Here is a 26,906-nt window from a genome sequence, read left to right on the forward strand (position 1 = left end):
GAGAATCAGATGGCTGGCAGGTGAGTCAGCAACAGTAGCAACTCACCTGTGGGTGCCTAACCCCCAGGAGTGGCTTTAGTGAAAGGAGACGTAGACACAGAGAAATAAAAAAGAGGAGGATAGGGAGAGACTGGTTGAAAAGAATTGGGAGAGGGAGAGAGATGGCCTTTTCTGAATGCCCTTTACCCTAAGTCATTATTGGCTCCGATGCCCTCCCACCCGCGAAAAGGTTGGCATGGCAGCCGCCTTGTTCCCCTGTCCTCCCTGCTCCCCTGGGGCCAGCTTTCCTGCCAGAAGATCCTTCCACTCACTAACCTTCCCCCAGGCCCAGGAGAACAGCAGCCTCCACCTCGACCTTGGCAGCTCAGAGGCTGAGAAGGGACAGGCTGCAGAGATGGAGGCCTGGAGTTCAAGGTTATGTCCTCTGGCTGCAGTTGGACAGTCCCATGGACTGGCCTCCCCAATGCCAGCATCACCCCTACAATGCACCTGCCCTCAGAAGAGTCTTCCTGGGGCTTCCTTGGTGGTGCAGTAGTTAAGAATCCGCCTGCCAATGCAGGGGACACAGATTCGAGCCCTGGTCCAGGAAGATCCCACATGCCGTGGAGCAACTAAGCCCATGCACTGCAACTACTGAGCCTGTGCTCTAGAGCCCGCGAGCCACAGCTACTGAGCCAATGTGCCACAACTACTGAAGCCCAGGCGCCTAGAGCCCGTGCTCCACAACAAGAGAAGCCACCACAATGAGAAGCCCGAGCACCGCAACGAAGAGTAGCCCCCGCTCACCGCAACTAGAGAAAGCCCACACGCAGCAAAGAAGACCCAACGCAGCCAAAAATAAAATAAAATAAATAAATTTTAAAAAAAAAGAAGAGTCTTCCTGCCACACACATCTATAAGCAATCATATGGCTGACAGTGGGTTCTCCCCACGTACCAGGCCCCTAGGTATGCGCTATACCAGTATGAACTCCGAGTCCTCCTAACAACCCTGTGAGTTAAGGACTGTGGTTGCCCCCAGGCTGTAGATGATGAAATGCAAGCCCCCACTATGATGGCCCTGCTCTTCAGCATGCCTCATCTCAACACTCCAGCCCAGAACCTGCAGGACTCCCGCCCACCCCTGCCCCTCCCCAGTACACACCAGGCTGCCTCTGAGCCTCTGCTCATGCTTTTCCTCTCTGCCCGGAATACCTTTCCTGCTCCCCATTCTCACCCCACACTGGATACTGCCTCATTGTTTAAGAATCCTGGGCTTCCCTGGTGGCGCGGTGGTTGAGAATCTGCCTGCCATTGCAGGGTACACGGGTTCGTGCCCCGGTCTGGGAAGATCCCACATGCTGCAGAGCAACTAGGCCCGTGAGCCACGGCTGCTGAGCCTGTGCGTCTGGAGCCTGTGCTCCGCAACGGGAGAGGCCGCGACAGTGAGAGGCCCGCGCACCGTGGTGAAGAGTGGCCCCCGCTCACCGCAACTACAGAAAGCCCTCGCACAGAAACGAAGACCCAACACAGCCATAAATAAATAAATAAATTTATAAGTCCTACTTCCTGTTTAAAAAAAAAAAAAGAATCCTATTAGACATCACCCCTTCCAGGAAAGGCTTTTCTGACCACAACTTAATCAGATACCCCCTCTGTGCCAACACTCCCCCACCTGGCCCCACATACACAGCCCTCTGGGCACTGTCCTGTTTCCCCAGGGGCAGGGCCCATGTGTCCCTGTAGTGCCCCACCCAGAGAAAAATACAGATAGGTGTGAACGAACGGACAAATGAATAGTTAACATTATTGAGTGAATTATGAAGTGCCAGGCACTATGCTAAGTGCTTTACAGGTATTTCATTTACTGCTCACTATGCCTTATGGGGAAGGTGCTATCATTTAACAGATGAAGAAACAGCAGCTCAGAGGAATTAGACATCCACTAAGCATCCAGGCCATCCGACCCCAGAGCCAGTACCCTTATACTACTACATGGTGGGCGCTCCTCACTGGACTCTCTCCGTAAGGCGCTCTGCCCCCAATCCCTCTGAGACTGGAGTAGGGAGAAAGCTCAGAAGTGCTTGGTCCCCTTGGAGGAGGAAGGCAGTAATCCTGCCGCCCTCTGCACCATTCAGATCTCCTGGGCCTGCCCATTTGCTCAAGGACAACCCGACCCAGGAAGAGGGTTGATCTTGGGAAGAGGGTGTTGGGGCCAAAGAAAAGAAGATACAGAGGGCCAGGGTTGCTACTGTCTTTAGCCAGGCTCTGGCCATTGAGGCAGAGGCTCTCCTCCAAGGAGGGGAGTTGGGACCCTGGGGAGCCTTGTGACTAAATCCTACCCAACTCCACTATGCCTTCTCCCTGAAGACACCCAACATCTGACCAGTAAATGCTAATGTACCTCCACTGACAAGGACTTCCCTATCACTCCAACCCAGGCAGAATCTCAGCTAGCTTCTCCTTCCCTTAGCTGAAACTCATCTCCTTGGGGACATCAAGAGGAGCCCACTCTCTCGGGAGAAACCAACAGACCCAACTGGAGGGCATCTCCTTGCCTCTTGTCAGTGCCACTGACCCTCCCCTTTCCTCCCAGACAGAACCCTTAGAACCCTGCCTCCTGTGGCTTCTTCATAATGCCTCATTTCCTCCCCCTCCTCTTGCCCTTCCAAAGCTCTCCAGACATGGTACCATGGTCTTAACTTTGGAAAGCCCTCTTCTTGTGTTTCCTGATCCCCTCAGTCCCAAGAGAAGGCAGAGTGGGAAGGTTTCTAGTCTCACTCTGGAAGACCAGAGAGGTAGAATAGTTTGCCCAAAGGCCCACAGGGAAGGGGTGCCTTCCAGGAGCAGCAAGTGCAAAGGCCCTGAGGTGGGAGTGTGCCTGGCATGTTGAGTGTGCCTGCCAGGAGGCAAGCATGGCTGCCGTGGAGGGAGCAGAGGCTAGGGTGGGAGATAAGGTCAGAGAGGCACAGGGCCCAGATTGTGTAGGCCTTTTATAGGCCACTGTGAGGGATGGACCTGAAGCTTATGCAATTTAGGGAGCTGTCCTCTTTTAAAAAAACAAAATTACAAATAAAAGTTTGACCCAGGGTCTTGGAAGGAGCCTGGGCAAGTGAGGATCCTGGATGGTAAATCTACCCTTGACTGGCGAAAAAGGTGGCTTTTGCCTGGAATGAGAGGGAGCCATAGGACAGTTTCGAGCAGAGGAGCTACCTGACCGAATTAACCTTTGAATAGGATCTGCCTGGCCGCAGAGTGGAACATGAACTGGGGCAGAGTAGAGGAATTAGGGCACTAATGAGCAACCTGAGCCAGGCAGTTATGGCTGAGGGGTGGGCAGGGGTCAGATTCCAAAGGTGGAACCAACAAGATCTGCTGATGGGTAGAATGGGAGGCTCGAGAGAAGTAAGAAGGGTTGACCCTGAGGTTTTAGGCCTAATCCAGTTATCTTCAACTGGCGTGGGGAAGGAGCGTGAACATGGTAACTGGACCTCATACACTCAGGCCTCTAACTTCTCTATGATTTTCACCAACCCCCCTCTCCCCGCAAGGAGGCTGAGGCCGAAGTTTCATTCCTCCCACTTCCCAAAGAAAACAATACTCAGGATACTCAGAGAGATAGAGTACCTTGCCCAAGGCCACACAGACAATAAATGGCAGACCCTGGATTCAAACCCAGGTTTTACCAACTCCAAAATCAGTTATCTGTTCTCATACACCAGGAAAAGCAAGGTTTGGGGACCCTAGTAGACTGTCGGGTGGGAGAGGGAGTTCCTGCAGATGAGGCACATTTCGGCTACCACAGGGTCCCTTGGGACCACTTCACACCTACCCCCAAAAAACCTGCAAAGAAAGCTCTCGGCACCCTACGCCATGCTCCCTCCTGACCCTGTTTCTGATCCACTGGCTGGGAGATCTCAGCTGCAATCTTGGGGAAATGTTTTTGGCATCGCTCAAGTTTTCGTAACACATTGACAAAGTAATGACTGCCTCCATCCCTTTTACACATTTCCTAAAGGAGTTTCTGTATTAGGATGCAAAGCTGGCTTCTCTGACTTAGAGAAAACCTGAGATTCCTGGTTTAATCTAGATTTAATCTTCTAATAGATTTAGCCCCTAAAAACAATCCATTGCATTTAAACTGACAATATCTCACAATAATCCATTTGGCTTGGATTGATATTTTTATTATCATTTTGGATATGAAAGGCCCATCATTTGGGATGTTCAATTCTACTACCTAGAATGGCTCATGCCACTTTCTGCCTCTACATCTCGCTTGGAGACTTGACTTGTGAATCTTTCACCATCTTGAGGCTTTGTCCTTTTCAAACCACACCTCTTAAACACCAGGAACAGAACCTGGCAGGCCAAGCTGAATAGCCTTTGTCCCCTCCAGCCCTCCCCCAGCCCCCTACTCCTGGCAAAACCTGCCAGCAGGAGCAGATATTTGATCCGTCGTAGAAGCTATGATGTTACACTGCCCAGATGTTCAACTCACCGGACTGAAGGCTCAGGTTACAGATAATCAGGGCTGCTCTAGCCTACAGACCCCATGCCCACCCTATCCTCCCACCCTGAAGAGTCAGTTAGGATCAATGTCCCACATGGCCAGCTGAGATGGAGTACGTAGGACCTGCATGGGTCGGGGGCTCACAGAAATGACCCCTTTAGAGTCTTCACACCAGTGGCCTAGAAGGCACGTACTCTCAAAGCCCTCTAGGGCCTTTCAGAATGGACGATGCCCTCCCCCAGTCCTCAAACACCTTTATCTCCTTGCCTGCTAGGGCCCACTTCCTTTCTTTGTCAGTAGTTTAAAGAGAGTCTGGACAGAGCCTGGAAACAGTCGACAAGAGAAACAGAACAAATGTGATCAATATGGCTAGAATTTTCAGGCCACCAGAATGTGCCTGATTTCTCCCTAAATAAATTGGGGCTGCACTTTACAGCTAGGGGAGTTGGGGAAGGAAGGTTACAAATTCAGCATTAAAAAAATTTTTTTTTTCTGTTACCAGAATAAGGTCAGGCCTAAGAGACATACTATTGAGGAAGGGGAGGTAATGAAGGCCCACACTGTGTCCACAGAAATACAACAAAGCCCCTACCCTTTCCTGTTTGAAACATCCCCCCGCCCTTGTCCAGGGAGTTAGTGAAAACTGTGCACATGACTTTGTAAAATGTGTGCTAAGATCTAGTCACTGCAGGTAATTCAATTCCAAGACCAAGACCAGGCTGTAGCAAACTCTGGATTTAGCCCAGTCTAACCTGAGGACTTAGGGGGTCCTTTAACAGGACCGTGTGAGATGCTGGCTGTGTGACACTGGTGGCCACCAACACTGGGTCAGAGAATGGTCAGCACCTGCCAGACACTCTCGTCCCCTGAAGGAGCGGCCAGATGCAGAAACTGGGCTCCCATACCATATAGGAATTCCTAGGGCAGAACTGGAGGGGCCATCCCTCTCACCTCACAGTCAGGGGGACTGAGGCCTGGAGTCGGGAGGTCATCCCAGGGCTGACTTCTCCCCTCATCATGAAGCCACCTCCCACCTTAGACAGTCAGGGCTCAAAGCCAAGTTTGCCCAACACCCAAACATGGCTGATGAGGACAGCAGAGGACCCGGAATTCCCCAAGGCATGGGGAACAGGATGGGCAGCCTTTCAGACAGCTCTCAATCCTCGGACAGGCCAAGAAACTCATCCTCCAAGGGCAGCAGTTTCCAAACTTTTGTATTTTTAGCAGCAGAAGCCATCCTTCAAACAAAACCTTATGCAAAACCTCAAACTACAAAACAGATCGGGGGCAGCTCTCCCAAGCAAAGCCTGGGCCAGGCCCCAAGCTCCTCCTCCAGCACCCAGGACTCCTTCCACGGGGCCCTATGTGGAGCTCAGTCCGAAACCCCAGACTCGGGGGCCTTGTAGCCCTGAAGCTGAAGCAGCCAGATAGGGTGGGCTCTTACTTAAGACCCCTGGAGGGTGCGGCTGGTCTCCGAGACCTGGACGACTTCGTTCTCCACCAGGGCCTGGCTCCCATCCCCACTGAGCTGTCTCATGCGCAGGTTAATGGAGCCGTAGGTCTTCCTGGAGCCCCTGCCAGGGACGAAGTTCGGCCGGCGGTACAGCTCTCCCTTGCACAGGGAGACCATCAGCAGCACGGACAAAAGCATGCCGCCCACTGTGAGCAGCCCCAGGCCTGCAATGATGCACTTGTCCAGGCGTGAGCCCAGGCGCGCATAGTACATTTCTAGTCGTTCCATCTCCCGTGCTGACACTGTGTCCGGGTTGACACGCGCCTCTCGGGGGATGGCGTACGCAGTCACCACCAGGAGGATCCCGCTCACCAGGAAAACCAGAGCGGAAACGAAGCCGTAATCCACCGGGCGGCTCACAGGCTCTAGGCCTGGCCCCTCTTCTGAACGCAGGGACAGGGCGTCCCTCTGGGATCGGGGCCATGAGGGGACGCCCTCAGGGGGGCTGGGGGAGCTGCACAGTCTGGCATCCCCAGGGTTCTGGAAATGAGTCTCGTGCTCCTCCGAGAAGAAGCAGGCATTCTCCACACCCTCCCTGCGTGGGGCCGCTGGACCCAGAGGAGCTGGTCTCCTTGGGGCCTGGGGACCATTGCTCAGTGTCTTCAGTTCCAGACCAGGGGGAGATGCCATTGGGAAGGCGGGCCCCAGCTCATCCCTTGGCCGCTTGGCAGCTAGAAGAGAAAACAGAAAGTCAGTGGAATTTAGCAAACCTCTACTGAGAGCCTGCTGGTGCCAGACATCACAGAAGGCCCCGAGAGATGTGAAGGTGAGTCAGGCCCAGTTTCCACCGGGGGGAGCCCGCCAGCCAGAGGGGGAGGCAGGGAATAAGACAATGACAGAGCAGTGAGACCCAATCCGCGCTAGGATCCTGCTTCACCACTGGCGTGCATGGGGCTTTGGGCAATTCCCGTATCCTCTCTGGGCCTGTTTCCCTCTATATTAAATGACAGTAATACTACCACTCCCTACTTAACAGGGCTGATATAGGGATTGAGTTAATCCATATAAAGTGCTCAGAATAGTAAGTACTCAGTAAGTATCAGCAATGAGCTATTATTATGATGGAGGGAATTTAAATACAGTAGATAGGTTCTAATCCCAGCGTCACCACTTGAGCTTAGGCAAGTGAGGTGACCTTTCCAGACTCAATTTTCTCATCTGTTAAATGTGAATAAGCCAAATGTCTCCCTCATAGGGATGATGTGAGGATTTCATAAAATAAGGCATTTAAGGCCCCTGCCAGTTCAATTAATGGACACTGTTGTGATGAAGTGAGACTGCCTGGGGGCAGGGGAAGGGGTAGAGATGAAGGGGTCGTAAGAACAAAGAGGAGAAAGTTAGGGAAGCTTCTAGGAGTTGGTGGCATTTAAGCCAAACCTTGGAGGATGAGTGGGAAATCCCCCAGCAGTGAGAGGGGACAAGGGCATTCTGGAGAGGGAGAAGGGGTGCCTTGGAGGTCAGCTGGGACCAGCTCGCTAAGGACTCTGAAAACCAGGCCAAGGAGCCAGGGAGGCGAGGTGTTGGGGATGGGAAGGCTAACATCGCCTAGGTTTTGGAAAGCTCTCTCTGGCTGCTGCATGGAGGACAGACAGGATGGGGAAGGAGGAGAGTGGAGGCCAGGGGTCCAGGGAGGAACCCAGCGTGGTCAGGGGAGGCATGGAAGCTGAGAGGGCAAAGAGAAAGGAGCATATTTGAGAGCCATGACTAAGGTCAAGGCCAAATGCCTTTATGTAAATAGAAGATGGGAGGACCTGGATGCGGACCACAGAAGGGGAGCTGGGAGAGGAGCGGGTAAGGGGGTACTCTCTGCTCAAAGAGGAGACACCCTACCCAAGTACCTGAATACACACCCACACAGAGAGACAGACAGCACATGTGCCAAAGGATACCAGCTTACAGCCCATGGGCCATATTTGGCTCATAGAAGTTTTGCTTCTTTTTGTTTCTGGTCTGTTCATCTGGTTTTTGGTGAAGCAGTTGCCAATATATAAAAAGCAAAAGATTTTACACTTCATTTTTTTATTTATTTTTTTAAATAGATCTTTATTGGAGTATAATTGCTTTACTATACTGTGTTAGTTTCTGTTGCACAACAAAGCGAATCAGCCATATGCATACACATGCCCCATATCCCCTCCCTCTTGAGCCTCCCTCCCATCCTTCCTATGCTACCCCTGTAGGTCATCGCAAAGCACCGAACTGATCTCCCTGTGCTATGCTGCTGCTTCCCACCAGCCAACTATTTTACATTTAGTGTATATATGTCGATGCTACTCTCACTTCGCCCCAGCTTCACCCTCCCACCCCATGTCCTCAAGTCCATTCTCTATGTCTACCTCTTTATTCCTGCCCTGCAACTAGGTTCATCAGTACCCCCCGTTTTTTTTTTTTTAGATTCCATATATATGCATACGTTAGCATACGGTATTTGTTTTTCTCTATCTGACTTACTTCACTCTGTATGACAGACTCTAGGTCCATGCACCTCACTACAAATAACTCAATTTCATTTCTTTTTATGGCTGAGTAATATTCCATTGTATATATGTGCCACATCTTCTTTATCCATTCATCTGTCAATGGACATTTAGGTTGGTCCCATGTCCTGGCTATTGTAAATAGTGCTGCAATGAACATTTTACACTTTAAACCTTGGATGCCTGGCTTCTCTTGCAAATGGAAAGAATCTGACCACCCTAGCCCCCATTCCCTCACAGCCACACTCAGCTGGAGCTGATGATGGAGTCCTCCCTCAGGCAGATCTGGTGCTCCCCCGACAGGCCCCACCTGGCATGTAGAACTCCTGATCCCACAGCAGAACTACCCCGTTCCCCCTGAACACTGATGTACTGTGGGCACATACACCACAGACCCAAGTCCCCACACTGCACAGAGACCCCCAGGTGCAGAGTGGCTCATATGCCCTAGTGTGTCTACACACACGTACACAGGATTCTAGACCTTCCTCTGCATTCGTGTGCCTGAATTTATTCTCCAGTTCTCTGTGCTTCAGTGTGTGTGTGTGTGTGTGTGTGTGTGAGAGAGAGAGAGAGAGAGAGGGAGAGAGAGAGAGAGAGAGAGTGGATATAAGCAAATGAATGAAGTGAAAATGAATGGAATGAATGAAATTCAAAGAGCCTCAGGGCAGGAAGGCACGTTTTTCGATCTTTCTGATCTTCCTTCCAACATGGACTTGCATCAGACACCTCCTCTTAGCACACACAGGGCCTTTCATCTGAGTACAAAGCCTGTTTCCACTTACAACCCATCTCTATGACCATGTCCCTTTTTCCTGAGTTCCAATTTAATAAATGTTTACTGAGCACCTACACTCCCTGTTGGGCCCTATTGCAGGCACTTCACTCAGGAGTATTGTGTATAACCCTCACAAGCCCCAGGAGCAGTTATTACTATCTCCATTTTACAAAATGTGGCCAAGATCCCATGGCATGCATGTGGGGGCCAGGAGTTGAAAGCAGGTTCTCCAAGAATTGTTATCACTTAAAAGCCTGCAAACCCACATACTCTTGTACCAGTGGCATCATTCCGCCCTCCTTCCCTGGTCTTCCAGGCCTCATTTGTAGATTCTCTACTTTATCCCACTGTTTAACATCAACCACGAGCAGCTTGAGGGCAGGGATATGTCTGGGTCCGCAGCCCCCTGCACAGGGCTTGGAACACAGCCAGCGCTCAGGAATGTTTTGGCAACCTGCCCAGGCAGACAATCCTTCCCACACACCGGGTGGGGAGTGCCTACTCAGGGCCAGGCTCTGCCCAGACTGCTCCCACTTTCCAGTAAACCAAGAGGAGAGGTGTGTTCATTGGCTTTTTTTACTTTTGGCACCAAAAGCATTTTCCTGAGTGCCCAGCCAGTAACAGGGACTGGCAGTGACCACTCCTGCCCAGTTGGTGTCCAGATGTGGTCCCCCACCCATGTCTTCAGAATCCTCCACAGAACTCAGCCCCTGGAGTGGCCCAGGAACCCCCTTCCCAGACCAACACATTGATGTTTCCATATCCCAGAAAAAACCCAGGACACCCAAATTCTTGGAGCAGGGCTCTTTCACCTGGCAGGAACCCAAAACTTTTTCCTTAGGATGCCAGCAGAGTTAGGAAGAGGGTGGAGGAAAAGGAAGTTCCCTCTTACCTAGAGTTGCTATGTATCTGACACACAGGTTCAGAGATACCCACCACTTACAAGGGCATGCCCAGTCAATTATCCAAAACATAAGCAGAAACAGACAAGCTGACAATGATGCTGGTGTCCACTGCTCACACCCCACAACTGTACCAGTAACACTCCAGTTTCATCTGCAGTCCAGCAGGACCTGAAAAGCACACCCCAGTTCCACACTCATACCCCCAGGGGCCTTTTCCACATGCAACATTCACAGACATGGGAAGCCACGCAGTGTGAGCCACAGATCCACAGACCACATTGGTACCCACACCCCAGCAAGGGACAGAGGTGGTTACACACACACACACACACACACACACAGACACACACACACAGAGTTTACTACCCTCAGGACTGCTAAGATCCACCAAGATCCCCCCAGGCCCAGCACCCCACCCACTGGTGTGCACTAACACGCGGGGAGACAGACGCACAGCGGGAGTGGGTAAGCTTCACAAAACCCAATCGATAGACACACGCACGAGTTGTACACAAAGCCTTGGGCGCTCAGATATGTCCACGCTGTTACACCCAAAGTTCCGCGCGGAAAGCCCCAGCACCCCGACTGCCCGCCGCACCCGCGCGCCCGCCAGCCCGCAGCTCACACCCCCTGCTCCTGCCCTTGACCACAAACGCCGCTGGGCCGGGCCAGGCCGGACCGGGCCGAGCGGCGCCGGTAGCCAGGCGGCCAGGCGGCCCAAGAAGGCCGGGATCTGCGAGGACAGGCGTGCGCCCGGGTCCCCTCGCCTCGTGTCCTTCGGCCGGGCCGCGAGGTCAGGCTAGCTCTCTTTGGCCGCCCCTCCCCGCCTCGGGCCCTCGGTCTCCCGCCGCCCCTCGCAGTCCCCTTTTCGCGTGCGTACCTGTGCCGGGCCTCCCTCACTGCCTCCCCACGCGGGAGGCGAGGGCGCCGGGCAACGGCGAGGGCGCCTCCTCCCCGTGCGCCTCCCCGCAGCCGGTGCCCGCCCGCCGGTGTCTGTGCTGCGGCGCAGCCCAGGAGGGAGCGGGCCCGGCCGCCGCCTCCTCCTCGCCCTCCCCGGCTCCCGCCCCCTTCCCGTCCGGGCCCGGCCCGGAGACGCTGCCGCGGCGCACTTACCTGCTCGCTCCGCGCGGGGCTGTACGGAGGCGGCCACGGCCTCAGGGGGCTCCGGGGAGGGAGGGACGGGGAAGGGACGGGAGCCGGGGATCGCCGAGCGCAGCGGATCGAGCTCCGCCCGCGGCCGGCGAGGGCGCCGGGAGAGTTAGCGCGGGGAGGCACTGGGAGGAGGGTAACGGACTAGGGTGAGAGTGGGGGGGACATGGCTCCATCCTCCTCCCCGCCCCCTGCCTTGGGGCAGATCTGTTTCGCCAGCACCTGGGCTTAGGGAACTGAAGCCTTCAGCCCGTGGTGCCTGGGCGCAGGGGCGAGGCGCGGGGGTGAGTGCTGAAAGAGACCCCTCCCTCGGCCGCCGGCCTCGCCCCTCGGCTGGGGAGCCCCTACTGCGCCAAGCCCCCACTCTTCCTCCGCTCCTCACCCCCTCCCACACACACAGCCTGCTCTTCTTTTTTTGTGGGACACTGAGGTACACAGCCCAAGACGGGTGTTATCTTGGAGGATTGCCAATGGCCACACACACCTTCTCCCTCCAAGGCCCAGCTGTAGTGCCCCCTCCCCTGGGAAGCCTAGCTGGCTGCCCCACACACTCTCTCGCCCCAGGGGCCCCTACAGCGCTCTCTTTGCCTGCATTATTGTCCTTATTTCTGAGAGTTGTGATTTTCAGTAAGTGCCAGCCTCCCTCATCAGACTGGCACCTCCTGGAGAACAGGGCCCCTGTCTGATCCCCCCCAGAGCCCAGCGGTGGGTTTGGGTGAACAGGTGGTGAGTAGGGCAGATTTCACTATTTCTCTCCTTTAAAGGGCTCAGATTAAGGTGAATCAAGTGAGGTGCCTAGAGCACAAAAGTTAAGGAGACTCTCCCTCTTTGGGGGCCCAGGTCAAGCCCAGAGAGGAGTTTGGTCTGAAGATCATGGGGTTTCCGGAAGTCTCCGTGGCCAGCTCACTCTCGTGGCCTCAGGTAAGTCCTCCCGCCTCTCTGAGCCTCAGTGTTCGCCTCTGCCAATGGAATCATGAAAATGCAGACTCCAGGAGCTTTGGGAGGGTCAGCAGAGATCAACCATCTGGAAGGACAGGCAGATGGGGATGCCTGTCCTGGCTCCTCAGCCACCTCATGTGAGAACCTGACCTGTCCTGCTCCAAAGGCCTGTGCCATCCTTGACAAGCAGGACAGTGGAGGCCACCCTGGAGGCCAGGTGCCCAGGCTTTTAAGGCCAGTGCGACAGAGACCTGGGCAGGACCTCCGGGGATGGGAGGGCTTCAGTCTCTTCCTGCCTTCCAGAAGCCTGACCTATTGTTAGGGACTTCAAAAGGAAGCTGGCTGTGGCACCAGACTCCCGAGAGAATCCCAGCTCCACCACTCATGGGTGTGTGGCCTCGTCCCCTCTCAGAGTTCAGTTTCCTCATCTGTTTAATGGACTTAGTAAGGGTTATAGGGATTAGATGAGATACTCCCTGTAAAGCGCACACAGTTCCCTCCCTCAGCCCTGCCTCAGAGCCTTTGCCTTTGCTGTTCCTTCTGCCTGGGACACTCTTCTTCCTGAGACCCCCAGAGCTCGCCCTCACTTCCTTCACGTCTTTGCTCAAATGTCACCTTCTCAGACACACCTTCCCACATCATCCTTTTAAAACTAGCAGTGCCCCAGTACCCTTTACTCCTTAACTCTGAATTTTTCTCCATAGCATTTATCAACTCCTGACAGTTGCTTATTTCTTTCTTTATTGTCACCACCACTAAAATATGTGTCAAGGGGCAGAAGCTTTGCCTGTTTCCCTCCCTCCTGTATCCCCAGACACTAGAAAAGGAGCCAACACATAGGAGGCCCTTGATAAATATTTATTGAATAAAGAATGGAGAAAATGAGCAAATATTTATTGAGTTCCTACTATATACTGATTAATTAGGTAGACTTCATCCCTACCCTCTAGAAGTTTGTATTCCAGTGAGAGAAAAGGATAAGTAAATGTAACACTGCCACAGAGCAAAGGTACATAGTGCTGTTCAAGCTTTCAGCAAGGTGCTGACCTAGTCTGGGAGATGGGGATGGCTCCTGGCTCCCCTGCAGAAGTGAGGACTGAGCCGAGATTGAAAGGATGAATAGGAGGCAACTAGGTAAAGACAGCAGGAAGAGAGGCCCAGCAGAGGGACTGGCATGGGCAAGGGCCCTGGGGTGGAAGAGGGTATGGTGAGTGTGAGGCTTGACGGAGACCAGGGTGGTTGCCCTGAAGGGCTCAATAAGGAACGCTGGAGATGAGGCTGGACTATCTGTGAGTCAGGTCTGAGAATCCTTGTAAGCCAAGCAGTTGGTTCTTTATCCCCAGAGCAGTGGGGAGTCATTGATCTGTGTCAGTAAAGAGTTAACAAACTTTTCCTCTTCTGCATGAGAATTTGACCTTTGGTTAACTGTCTAGCTCTGTTTCCTTGGAAACAGATAAACATATATCACTCTGTTACTAGGCAACATTGCTATGATAAAAATGACCCCAAGGAGGAGCCTAGAATGATCCATGTGGTAATGGATTAGAATTGGAGCTATCAGTATGAACTCATGTTTAGCGTAATATTGATACAGATGAGTACATATTTATGATACATGTGATAGATAACTATAAATGTATATATACACAAGTCAGTATACACTATATTTCCTTTCTCTGTCAGCTGAGAGGACCTAGCTGCATGACACTGCACAGCAACAAGCGCACCTGGTGCCCAGATCTTGGTTTCTAATACCACTCTCCAATAAAAGGAACCAGGGAGAAATGGCTGATTCTAGGACTGGAGCAGGAAATGTACAAGACAAGCCTGGAGCATCTGATAGTGCCAGAAAGGAAAGAAGGAACAAACCACACGCACACATACACACACACACACACACACACACAATGATGGGGGTATGCCAAAGGACATAGAGGCTGACTAAAAGAGCTCCTAATAGCCAAAGTTAGAAAAATTTGATCAAAAAAATAAATATTGGATTGTAACCTAAAATATGATAAATGAAAAAAAAATGGGGGGGAAAAGATAAATCTCTGATGCAGAATTCCAAATATTCCATCCTCAAGGAAGAGCAACATAACGCCCCAATTCTTTTTTTTTTTTTTTAGACTTCTGTGTAGAGATTTTTTAATACAATTTTTAAATGTTACATTCCCTTTACAGTTATTACAAAATATTGGCTATATTCCCCCGGGTTGTACAATACATTCTTGTAGCCTATCTTACACACAATAGTTTGTACCTCCCACCCCCCCACCTCTGTATTGTCCCTCCCCCCTCCCCACTGGTAACCACTAGTTTATTCTCTATTATTTGTGCATAACTCCCCAATTCTTAAGTGTGGGCTGAACATAGTGCCTTTCAGAGAGTACAATATGGAAGTGGGGGTGGAGATAATTTTATAGTGGAGAAACTGACAAACCTGATTACCTCAGCCAGGGGATCAAAGTCAACATCAACAGTCAAATTATGTTAATAGTATGTATCCTTGATATGATGTGATGGGAATGGCACTTTACATCTGTGATCTCTCTCACAAAACCCATAACCCCAGTCTAACCATGAGATAAACATCACACAAATCCCAACTGAGGGACATTTTACAAAATACCTGACCTCAGAACTGTCAAAACAAGGAAAGTCTGAGAAACTGTCACAGTCAAGAGGAGCCTTAAAGATGCATGATGGCTAAATGTACTATGGTGTCCTGCATGAGATCCTGGAATAGGAAAAAAGGACATAAGGTAAATACTAAGGAAATCTGAATAAAGAGTGGACTTTAGCTAATAATAATGGATCAATATTGGTTCATTAATTATAACAAATTTATCATACTAATATAAGGTGTTAATAATAGAAGAAATTGGGTATGGGTATATGGGAACTCTTTGTGCTACCTTCCCAATTTTTCTGTAAATCTAAAACTGTTCTAAAAACTAAAGGTTTTTTTTTCTTAAAGACCCCTGATTGGTAAATTGCATCTGGGATGAGAGGAACTATAAATACCTGGTGGGAAATCATATTTTGGGCTTCATGAGCATGGTGACTCATGTAATTGGGCAGGTACAAAGGTATCGGCTCCCAGGGGACATGAAGCTTTTAAGCCAGGATGACTCCTGCACCCACCAGATGGGGATTCATTTCCTTGAACCTGTGCTGTACTGCTCTGGTACACATTCAGCCAGGACTCCCCCGCTGAAAGGGAGAGTTGAGTGCTGATGCTAGCATTGAGTGCCATTCTAGCAAGCTGAGGTTCCTGTCTTATATCCATCAGAGTATGTCAATGCCACGTATGGCTTATGGTCATCTGTTGAGTCTGAGTGTGTAGTTGAACCTAAGAAGACTCCTTGTGGACATTGCAGTGGGTGATAAGCAGGGGAATGACGTGATCAGATTTGCATTTTGAAAACATTCTCCCTCTGGCTGCTCCCAGGTGCAAGGGGACAAGAGAGATAGCAGAGACCATCAGGAGGTTATTGTGGTCATGTTGGCATGTGATAAGTCCTCAATCAATTCACTGCAGTTATGTATCTATGAGACGTGTGGGTCTGTGGGAGAATGTTCTTGTAGAATATTAGAATATCACTTAATCCAGAATTTTCCAAAGGGTAGTAGTACATGACATGATTTCTTGGTGTTATATAGATAAATGTGTTTGGTTATCTATGGCTGCACCCCAAAATGTATCAGCTTGAAAGAAAATTATTTATTTGCTCAGTTTTGCAGTTTGGGCTGGATTCGGTGGGGGCAGCTCAATTCTTCTCTATATGGTGTCAGCTGGGGTGGTACAAACAGCTGGGAACTGGCTGTGGGTTTTTCTATTATCTACCACACTCTCCAGGTGGCTAGCGTGGGCTTCCTTATACAATGGTGGTCTCAAGGTAGTCAGAGTTTTTTATGGCACTCAACTTTCCCAGAGTACAAAATCAGAAGCTGTTGGAGCTTTCTAAAGCTGAGGGAACAGTCACAGCGTCACTTCTGCTGCATTCTATTGCTTTAGTGAAGGTCACAGGCCAGCCCAGAGTCAAGGGGAGGGGTCTACCTAAGTGTATGAATACTGAGAGGCATGGATCACTGGAGGGAGTAACAGTCTCCCACCATCTATCCTGTATCTATATACACACACACCCATGTGTATATGTATTCATTTTAATGGCTAGGTATTTATTTTATTCTAATGTGTTTTAGAAAAATAGATAACTAGCTCATGAAACTAAAGATCACATGGATAATATTGCTTAGAATGAGGACAGAAAAATATATGAGTCTGTATGGAGTTGGAGCAACATATTCTGCTGGTTTCCCCCACTATCCACTCTCCTTTTCTTCCACTGGGATAGACTTGTTGACCGATAGCTAGCACAGTGCACTCAGAATAAGGATTCCATTTCCCAGCCTCCCTTGCAGTTATGTATGACCAAGTAGGCAATAAGCCATTATTCATCATCAGAGGAGAAGGTGTGGGCAAAATGCATTAAGTGTTCTTAAAGGAAGGGGATATGCCCTCCTTCTCCCCTTTTGTCATTCCTGCTGCCAGGATGCAGACCTGATGGCTGGGGCTGGAGCAGTAGTCTTGGACCCTGAGCTGGAAGCATGTTAGGATCGGGGAGCAACAAAATTGAAGGAATCTAGATCCCAGATGACCATGGAAACACCAGCCTGGGATAGTTTCCCACACTTTTATTTGTTAGAGAAATAAACTCTTGTATAAGCTACTATTACCTGGAATTTTCTGTCACTCAGAAGAGCTATTCCTATCTAATATGATCGGTTTAAAGACAAATACAAGTAAATCAAAGTAGAGGTGGTAGGCAAAACCAAGAAGGAGGTATGTGAGTAGCTGAAGTTTGAAAAATACAGATCCAATCTGACCTCCTGTGTTCCAGGTGAGAAAACTCTGAATACAGCCTTCAGTGTGTCCAAAAGGGTGATATGAAAGAATAACCCAGACAAACTTGAAGTTTCACTAGGGGAAGAAAGGGGGAGAAAGGGAAAGTATTCCTGGAGGAGGGAATAACTCTTAACAGGCTCAGGGATGAAGTAATAGTAATGAATTACTTGTGTGTTTATTTTAATTGACAAACACTTAGGTAGCCCTCTCCATATGCCAGGCAATATTCTAAGTGCTTTACAAACTTTAACTCACTTAATTATCGTAACCACCTTATCATGCAGGTTCTATGATTATCTCCATTTTAAGATGAGGAAGTGGAGGCAAGAGTGGTTAATAACTTGCCCAAGGTCACACAGCTGGTTTACGACATTTCTGGGATTCAAATCCAGACCCCAACTAAGTGCTGATAGTCACTATGCTGAGTTCCACCATAATTTTCAAAGCATGTGCAAAATTCCTGAGCTGTTAATGTTATTCTCCCCACCCCTTTTTTTTGGGGGGGGTCGAGCCACAAGACTTGCAGGATTTTAGTTCCCCAACCAGGGATTGATCCCAGGCCACCGCAGTGAAAGCGCCGAGTCTTAACCACTGGACCGCCAGGGAATTCCTAATCCCCTTTCTTACATTTAGGAAAATTGAATGCCAAAGAGGGGAGATTGCTCTGTAGCCACACTGAGGGATAGTAGAAGTACAACCAGAACCAAGGGCCTTGACTTGCAGCTGGATTTGGGAACCTCAGACAGACCTAAAGTCCCGGGGCTGATTGGCCGCATGCCTACTCTCCCTACCCCATTCAGTTTTATCTCCCACTCCTTCACCTGGGGAGGGAATTGGGGCTCAAATCAACTGGGCAACTTGCCTCAGAGTCACACCCAAGGCTAGTTGCGGCCAAGAAACACTTTTCCCACAGTTCCACTCTGCTTCCAGAGTCTCCACCACCTCGTCAGGGTCAGAGGCTGTGCTTCCCTGACATAAGGACATAGGGTTGTGTGCTGGGTACCTGGGCATGGGACAGGTGTGTATAGGATACACGTACACAGGGTACAGAGCAGAAGAGCTAGAATACCTGTATACAGGACACTCATGCGCAGAAGAGGTGCACGGGACTCATGTGTACAGGGCACGCATGGATAGGATGTGTCATAGGTTGAGTTCCCCCAGAAGCAAACCTGAGACAAGAATTTGAGGGCAAGTGGTTTATCTGAGAGGTGGTTCCAGCACTGTAGAGGAGTGGGGAAGTTAGACACGGAAGGGACGGGAAGGCTTCCGATGTACTGGTGAGCAAGCACATGGCTGCTGCAGGCAACTGGGACTCAGTCCTGCTGGACTGAGTATTGTCCCACCTGAGAGCTGAGGGAAGGGATGTATTTATCTACCATCTCCTTTTTGCCAGCACTTCCAGCCTGTCCTCTGCACAGGTCGAGCACGTTCCTTAAGCAGCGAGTCAGATGTGCTTTGCAGTAGGAAGCCCTGGGCACATATGGAGAAGGGGAATGTCAGGGGGATGTGGGTGAAGCCCTGGCAGCATTTGCTACAGGACACAGAGGTGCAGGGCATGTTCAGGACCCATGAGTACACAGATAAAGGGCACAGGCAGAAGACAAATGATCAGATTACCAGCCTTGCTGTCTGGGGTGAAGGGAGGGCCTGCTGGGAGGGGGTAAATAGCACAGAAGAGGCAGTGTTGGGACCCCCAAGTCAACTGGTCCTCCATCCGTGTGCTCCAGCTGGCTGCTGTGATGGCGTGTGCTTGCGTGGTAGGAAAGGTGGGCTTAAGGGCTCTCACAGTGTGGAAGCTTCTCTCTGCTAAACTTCCACCTTATTTGTATTTTACAAAGTGGGAATGAGGGCGAAGGTGCCCAGGATAGAAGAGGGACTGCCCTCAAGGATGGGTAGGGCCTTAGATTAGGAGTTAGACACGGAGGCAGAGCTCAGTGACATCACTGAGCCCACCTGCCCCATCCAAGAGATGGAAATAACTCTGCGCATGTGTCTCAGGGCAGGTCACCTACTACTCTTGCATCTTGGGTTCCCTGTCTGCCCAGTGAGCATCACGGAAGTCCTCTCCCTGCTATGGACTTCACAGAGCTGTTGTGAGGAGCAGATCAGATCACAAACAAGAAGACACTGGGAAGAGAATAAAATATATAGGTGGGGGGATTATGGAAGGGCCTGAGTGGGGGAAATCAAGGAACCTGGCTTCTCCCTCTAGCTCTGCTGCTGTATTTTTAGGATATTGGTTTGACTCCTGTAATAAAGAGACCCAAAATGATAGTGCCTTTAATAAAACAGAATTCATTTCTCTTTCATGTAAAAGCATACACAGCAGTTAAGGCTGATACGGTGGCTTCACAAGTCATAGGAGACCTCAGTTCTTTTTATCTTGTTGCTCTGCCATCCTCCACCTGGTGGTCCAAGATGGCTGCTCCACCTCCAGCCCTTATGACTATATTCCAGTCAGCAGAAGGAGAAGCAAGGGGAGGGGCAGGAACCCTCCTTCCTCCTTTTAAGGGCACAGCCCAGAAATTGCACACATCACATCCATTCATATCCCACTGACCAGGATTTAATCATCTGACCACACTTCCCTGCCAGGGAGTCTAGGGATAGTCTTTTGCCATGTGTGAATGGGAGAAGGGATATTGAGGAACAACCTGCAATTTTTGCCACAGCTGCTGACTTGTTTGGGCAACTCACATCACCATCTGAGCCATGGTTTCTTCATCTGCAAATTTATTCATTCGTCCATTCATTCATATATTCATTCATTCATATATATATTCCAGGCTTGTGATATAAAGTACGATTTTTGAACCACTTGATTGCTAATGAACTCTCCTACTAGCTGGACCATAAGCCCTGTGAGGTCAGGTGTGAGGTCTTTCTTACTCACCGCCATACCTCTGGCATCCAGGGCAGAGTCTTGTCTGGCACTTGGAAGCCATATTACCAGCTGCCCATGGATGATGCATGGATGACCATTCTGGCTTTGATAATTGGTGAGAACATTTTTCCTCGCTGAGGAGTTTAAGTTCTTTCCTTTCCTAGGCCTCCTGGCTCCACCTCCCCTTCTCCCCATGTGCCAAGGCTTTCCTAGCCTATGAAATAAAATGTTCTCTGAGCCAGAATCGTGAGAGTGGGCTTAAAAATAAACGAAAGTGTGTCAAAACAAGTTAACCACAAGAAATGTCTTCCCAGGATAATTCAGTGTTGGCACTGGAGGCCAAGGACAGAGCATCAGACTCTAATAGCCAAGCACTCCTATCAACACCACTCCTGTGTCGGGCAGAGAACCTGCTGGGCTGCCCAGGATGGCAGCAGATGGCCTAGCCTGAGCCCCCGCTTGACCCTCCACCCCTGCAAGACAACAGGCAAGACCCTCCCACACAGGTCAGGGAGAACAGGTTCTAATTCCAGCTCTGTTGCTTGCCTGCTGGGGTGATCCTAGGAAAATCTATGCCTCTTTGAGCCTCAGTTTCCTCACCTGTAAAAAGGGGTTAATAATAGGCTCTTAATCAACTATAAAATGCAGATAACAATGGTACCTACCTCGTAGGCAGCGGTTCCCAAATGTTCTCAGTTCATGGCATCCTTATCATCTCTGTAATTTTTTCACAGTGCACCAGGCCCGAAGAAATGTCTAACAGTTGTTTGTTAAATTAGGTTCAAACAACTTAATAGTAGTTTGTACAGTATCCAACAGATATTATTGTGTTTCCCTCAAATTTTAAAAATATTTTGCAGTGCCTCTGTGAGTTTTCTGAAGTGCCTCTGGGTGCCTTGGCACTCAGTTTGGGAGCTGCAGTCACAAGGTTTTGAGGATGAAATGAGGTTGTGTTGTCAAGGGCTTATCACAATGCCTGGTCTGGAGTCAGAGAGCAGTAAATGTTAATTGTCCTAAATCATCCTCCAGTCTCTCTAGGCCTTTCTGTGTCTCCTGCCGCTGCCACCCAGCAACTCTTCCTGCCTCCAGCTCCTGCCATCTCATGGTTTCTGCTTGCCGCCTTCCCTCTGGACCCCTCGGGGCCTGTGGCCCTGCTTCTGAACTAACTTCCTTCTCGTATAGAATCACCAGCCCCCCTTCTTCATTCCTCCCTAACTCCACACATGGCACAGTCTCTTCATAGGTAGAGTATACATTCTGGCCTCTTAATTTGGGGCTTGGCTGTGTGACTCACTTTGCTTACATGGCAAAAGTGACAGCTTGATTGTTCTGAGCCTGTCTCAAGAGGGCTCACATGGTTCCACTTGCTCTCTATCCTCTGCCATTGCCAAGAGAAGAACTTGCCCCAGCAGCCCAGTGATTCTAGCAGGAGGACAAGAGACCCATGGCGAAGGCTCAGACCTGCAGACCTGAAGACCGATGCAGACCATCTTAGCCAAACCACAAACTCAAGAGCAAAAATAAACAGTTGTTTGAAGGTATGGAGTTTTGGAGAGTTTCATTACACAGTAGTCTTGTGACAATCCAATCCCTCTAACTGTGGCAAATTCAAGTTCTCTAAGAGAAGGTCTGATTGGATCATTTGGTCACCACCCAGAACATAACTGCTTTCACACCATCACCCACAAGCCGAGGGTCTCCCTCCTGTCCAGTCTGCAGGTGGCTGCCTTGGGCTGGGACACCCATTTCTGATCCAAGCAGTTGTCCCATAATTACAGGGTCAAGTGACACAAAGCCTGGTGACCTGCCTGGAAGCAATCATTTCTGGCCCCTGTGTTCAGAAGGGGTGTGAGTGTGGCAAGCAGGAGATTCTTGGATCCTCTTTGGTTCTAAAGAGTGACAGCTAAACTAGGAGAAATTGCACATAAAATTTTCTCTGCATGTGGCAGTCAGAATGCATCTTAAGCTGTAAACTCCAGGGTATAAGAAATGTGATGTTTCTTACAACTCATTTTTGTGACTATTTTGAGCCTCATTATGCTTAAGATGGAAAGGATGAGGCTCAAGCTCACATAGAAAATTTGGTACCACCGGGTTAGAACCCAGGTGTCCTGGCTTCCTATACAGTGTCCTGGCCCCCTTCCCTGCCCAGTCAGTCTCACACTTGGAAGGATGCTGCAGGTCCCATCTCTGAGCCAGTGGAGCCCCTTCTCCAGCCTCCCTGATCGTCTGGGCTGTGCTTCCCCACTCCACTGGCTGAGCGCCCACTGCTTGGAAGAATTCTAAGCAACACTTTCCTCCTACTGAGTCCTAATCTGCCTCCCTATGTCCTGTATCGCCTGCCCTAACTCTGTCTTCTGGCACTACACTTAAATGTACACTCTTTTTTCTTTAATTTATAAACATTTACTATAATTTTTACTTCTATAAATTCTATTTAGCTATTTTTCATATCTGCCTTTTAAAATAGTGTCTTTTTTCTTATGTTTTTGAATTCTTTTGTATGACTTTAATTCTTTTCAAAATACTTTTTTTTAAAAAAAATCTCATCTGAAGTTCTTAGGGGAAGTGGGGTCTAATCCTGCTGTTGCTGGTGTCTGCTGACTCACTTATGGTGGATGGTTTCCTTGTGTGGTTTGTAATTTGGGGCTAAGAGTTCACCTTCAGTGGAGCTTTACCTGTGGACAGCTTGTGTAGCCCAGTTGAGGGCAAGTCCCTCCAAAACAGGTTAAGTTTGCTTTGCTGGTCACCTCAGCTCCTTACCTGGGATTTACCTAATTCTTAGTTTGGGGTTCCTAGTTCAAGTGGATAGAATACATTTTTTAAAAGCCTGCATGAGAATAGATCCTATTTATTGGCATCATAGTATTAACTTGATTATAGTTTGTTTCCATCCACTAGGATGTCAGCTCCAGCCTTTGTCTCTCTGATTTTGGGCTCTACTCCTCTATCTGCCTACAGCAGAATTTTAAACACAGTAGGCACTCAGAAAGTATTTGTTGAAAGAGAGAATGAAAGGATGCCCACTTCACAGTGTGTTGTGAAGAATAAATGGGGTGTCAGTTAGAACTGTGTTTGCCCAATTAAAAATTGGGTTTCTTGCCTCATATAACAGGCAGATGATGTTGGTGATTCTGTGACTGAGTGATTTCAATGACTCTGCAATTTTCTTGGCCTTTGTCTTAGGGTTGCAAGATGGTTACTGTAGCTCCAGGCATCACATCCACATTCAAGGCAGAAGGAAGTAGAAGAAAGTAAGAGTAAAGGGGAAGCATCATTGACATTTTTCCTTATCATGTAGGTAACGTTTTCCTAGAAGTCTAACAGCAAATTTCTGCTTTGATCTCATGTGCTAGAAGTGGGGCGCACGGGCATCCAGAAGAAAGGGGACTTGGAAAGTGAGCATTTCCCTTATCTATAGACTCTATAGATAGGTGAGGGAGGGAGGGAGAGGACTGGGGACACAGATGTGCCATCTGCCCCAAATGAGGTTTTATATATCTGTATATATATATATATGTATGTATATAACAAAGCATTTAGAGCAAAACAAGCCCTCAGAAAGGGGACACCTATTTTCATAATAATTATTAATTTTATCATTTAAAGCTTTATAGTCTCTGTGATCCTGTTGGCATCAGATTTGGATTCTGGAGCCCATAGGCACTGAGGCACCCATACCCCAGTGATCTCCCTGCCCCCGCCCCTTGTTCTATTCAGAGCACTGAAGCCCTTTAAAAAAAAACACACACACTACATTTTCCAATGTCAGCTACTTCCTGCTCTCATTAACTCCATCCTCAGTGACTTAGCCAGACCCTGCTCCTGGCCTGAAGCAGAGAGCAGACTGTCCAAGTCAAAGGTCCCTCAGGCCCATCACCAGGTCAGCATCAAGGTCTCTCCCAAGGACGCTGAGATGAAAACAGCAGAAGAGCCAACCTCAAGTCTTGGGCAGACCCTGGAGTGGCTGAGAAAGGAGCTGGTAAGGCTTTACATTTCTTTTTACCTGGCGCTTTCACACCATATATTCCAAGGTTCCCTGGTTCCCCCACTCCCAGGTGCCCCCTAGGCTGGGGCAGAGCTTCAGGCTGGGGTGTAGGCCCTGCAGGCACCCCTGGGACCAGCCACACACTGCACAATCACCACCTCAGGTGCTGGGATAAGTAGGTCGTGGCCTACATAGGAGGCCCTGGTTGCGGTACTTGCTTGACTGGTTTTAGAATTACACTGAGTCCTGGTATGTGCCCAGCTCTGCAGCTGTGTGGCCTCTAGCAAGTGGCTTTACCTCTTTGAACTTCAGTCTCCTTATTGTAAAATGGGGATAACAATAGTACCAGCACCACAAGGGTTATTGTAAGAATTTGGTGAGGAGATGGTGTAATTCACTTAGTGCCTGCGTGGCACGTCCATGTTGGCTGTTACAATCCTGACCCAGCTGGATATGGAGTACATCAGCTGTCTTAGCCTGGGTCTTCTAGAAAGCAGAGGCTTGCAAGGATTGGGGTGTTAACCGTTTATTTGGAGGTACAAGCCCAGAGTGGTGAGAGGGAGGGAAATAGGGAGTGGAGGCAAAGGCCAATGCTATTTGAGGAGATGCCTTGTGTTACCAAGCTGGCTGCCACTAAAGAGGAAAGAAAGGAGCCCTAAAGAGGCCCAGAGGCCCTCTCAGCAGCCGGTTTACCTGGCTGCGGGATTCTCTGCAGGGGTTGAAGGAGGATCTGCACCCTGGGGGAGAGAAGAAGAGGAAGTTTATCTGCCCAGCTCACTCCTGTCTCCCATTTCCTGTCTGTAAGGCTCCACCCCATGGGGCACTAACTCACCTGAACTTATGAGCTGTGTCACTTGGCCCCTCAGTGGCTGCTCAGGAAGCCAGGCCTTATGCCTCTCCTTGTGATGTTTTCTCCAAGTCCAAAAACAGAGGGGAGCCCCAAAGTATGTGGGGACACCAGCCCAGAGAGAGAAGGTCATTTGGGGAACCACAGAAGGCACCCAAAGTTTGTATTCCAATACGCCAGCTTCTTCTTCTGGGGAGGGACAGAGAGGATTGTCCAAAAATGACCTGTCTGGGTTGCCAGGCAACAGACTAGCTGGGAACCAACCCTGTCCTCACCTCGGTGGGAGGGGCTGACCCAGTAGGGCTTCTCATGGGCCCAGGGGACTCCAGCAGCAGGAACTGCAGCTTCTTACAGTCCTCGGGGATCTAGAGGCTGGGTGGCAGTCCCTCCCCGTGCTCCCCCTAAACACTAGGCGCTACACTGAGACTGCTTAGTACCTGAACCCAAAGTGCCGATTTCCACTTGATAAAGTACCTCTCCTCTCTCCTACCCATGAGGAGGGAGAAGAGGTAGGGGTGGGGGGAAGCCTAGCCGGGGCACAGCCTCCCGGGGCCAAATGTCCTCTGCCTCCACATGATGCCAAGAGATGAGCCTTGAGTCTCCACTTGCTGGTCCCTGACTTGCAAATTTCTCAGTCAAGTGTGTTTTTATTTATTTATTCACTTATGGCTGTGTGTTGGGTCTTCGTTTCTGTGCGAGGGCTTCCTCTAGTTGTGGCAAGTAGGGGCCACTCTTCATCACGGTGCGCGGGCCTCTCACTATCACGGCCTCTCTTGTTGCGGAGCACAGGCTCCAGACGCGCAGGCTCAGTAATTGTGGCTCACGGGCCCAGCCGCTCCGCGGCATGTGGGATCTTCCCAGACCAGGGCTGGAACCCGTGTCCCCTGCATCGGCAGGCAGATTCTCAACCACTGCGCCACCAGGGAAGCCCAGTCAAGTGTGTTTTTAACCTCCATCACAGGGAATTTACATGACATCACAAGGGCTCCCGTCTGGAGCCCAGCCAAGAAGCCCCGCTTGACCATCAGTGAAGTATGTCAGTCACTTTATGCAGCAGAAGGAACAAGTCAGTGACACCAGCAACTGCCACTGATGAGCACTGATGAAAGTCTGGTGCTCTCCCTCCTTTCCTGGGATTATATCAGCCCCCAAAGTCCTGGTGGAATCTAAAACAGAGGAGAGAGGCTTGAAAGGCAAGTAATTTGCTTTCTAGTTTGCAAATGAAGAAACTGAGGCTTCGGTGGACATGGCTTCTATGAGGCTGTGGGCTTGTCTCCGATGAGACAATGATAGGAGCAGGCTTTCTGGGGGAACATCCAGCCCTCTGGCCGCCCCCTCACAGACTCCTTCTTTCTCCTAGGCTGAGATGCAGGCCCAAGACCAGAGACTCCTGTTCACGCTGAAGCATCTTCACAGTGTCCTGGAGGAGCTGCGTGCAGAGAGTGCCCACTGGGAGGATGCCAGATCCAGTGGCGGGACCTCCCCCATCAGACCTCGAGCAGGCTCGGAAGGCAGGGGCCACCAGCCCTTTTCCTCCAGGGGCCTGGCCCAGCTCCTCCAAGGGGTAGACAGCAGACGAAGCTCCCTCCCTTAACAGGCCAGAGATGACCCTGACTTTAAACCCTCCCCCCACTAGTCTAAACTTTGATTGTGATGAGAGAGAGCACCGGAATGGGAGTCAGGAAGGCCGGCCTCTGGGTTCACCCCTGCCCTCATTCACTGTGTGTCCCTGGACCTGTCACTCAGCTTCTCTGTGTCACTCTTTCCTCTCCTGTCACTTCTCAGGGTTTACACAAATAAAGTATCGGATGTGAACACATTTGGAAAACACAAACATGTTACATGGCTTCTGGAAAGCACCATGGTGGTAATCCTATTCTTAGGAATTTCCCACAAGGTGATTGTTAAAGAAAGGGCTCAATGTACCAGGATGTTTATCTAGTGTTGCCATGGCAAAAATACAGAACCCCGTGCAGTGACTTGACGGTTGTTTTCTGTCTTCCCGGCAGGCCTTCTTATT

The 26,906-nt window shown here is 50.1% G+C and overlaps 2 protein-coding genes across 3 annotated transcripts; one reads left to right on the forward strand and one right to left on the reverse strand.

Moving 5' to 3' along the window:
* Window positions 1-5,735: 5,735 nt before the first annotated feature.
* Window positions 5,736-11,390, reverse strand: TMEM74B (transmembrane protein 74B). 2 transcript variants are annotated; one of them, XM_068524635.1, is made up of 2 exons: window positions 11,278-11,390; window positions 5,736-6,675 (listed from the first exon to the last, which is right to left on the reverse strand). In XM_068524635.1, the coding sequence occupies exon 2, from the start codon at window positions 6,632-6,634 to the stop codon at window positions 5,936-5,938; it is 699 nt and encodes a 232-aa protein (XP_068380736.1). In that variant the 5' UTR covers window positions 6,635-6,675; window positions 11,278-11,390; the 3' UTR covers window positions 5,736-5,935. The 2 variants fall into 2 exon arrangements, with proteins under 2 accessions (XP_068380736.1, XP_068380735.1); XM_068524634.1 differs by lacking the exon at window positions 11,278-11,390 and adding an exon at window positions 11,045-11,133.
* A 12,514-nt stretch (window positions 11,391-23,904) lies between these two features.
* C16H20orf202 (chromosome 16 C20orf202 homolog) lies at window positions 23,905-26,480 on the forward strand. Its single transcript, XM_068565266.1, has 2 exons — window positions 23,905-24,033; window positions 26,247-26,480. The coding sequence occupies exons 1-2, from the start codon at window positions 23,968-23,970 to the stop codon at window positions 26,478-26,480; spliced, it is 300 nt and encodes a 99-aa protein (XP_068421367.1). The 5' UTR covers window positions 23,905-23,967.
* Window positions 26,481-26,906: the final 426 nt, after the last annotated feature.

Source organism: Eschrichtius robustus, chromosome 16, assembly GCF_028021215.1.
Source record: "Eschrichtius robustus isolate mEscRob2 chromosome 16, mEscRob2.pri, whole genome shotgun sequence".
Taxonomy (NCBI): domain Eukaryota; kingdom Metazoa; phylum Chordata; class Mammalia; order Artiodactyla; family Eschrichtiidae; genus Eschrichtius; species Eschrichtius robustus.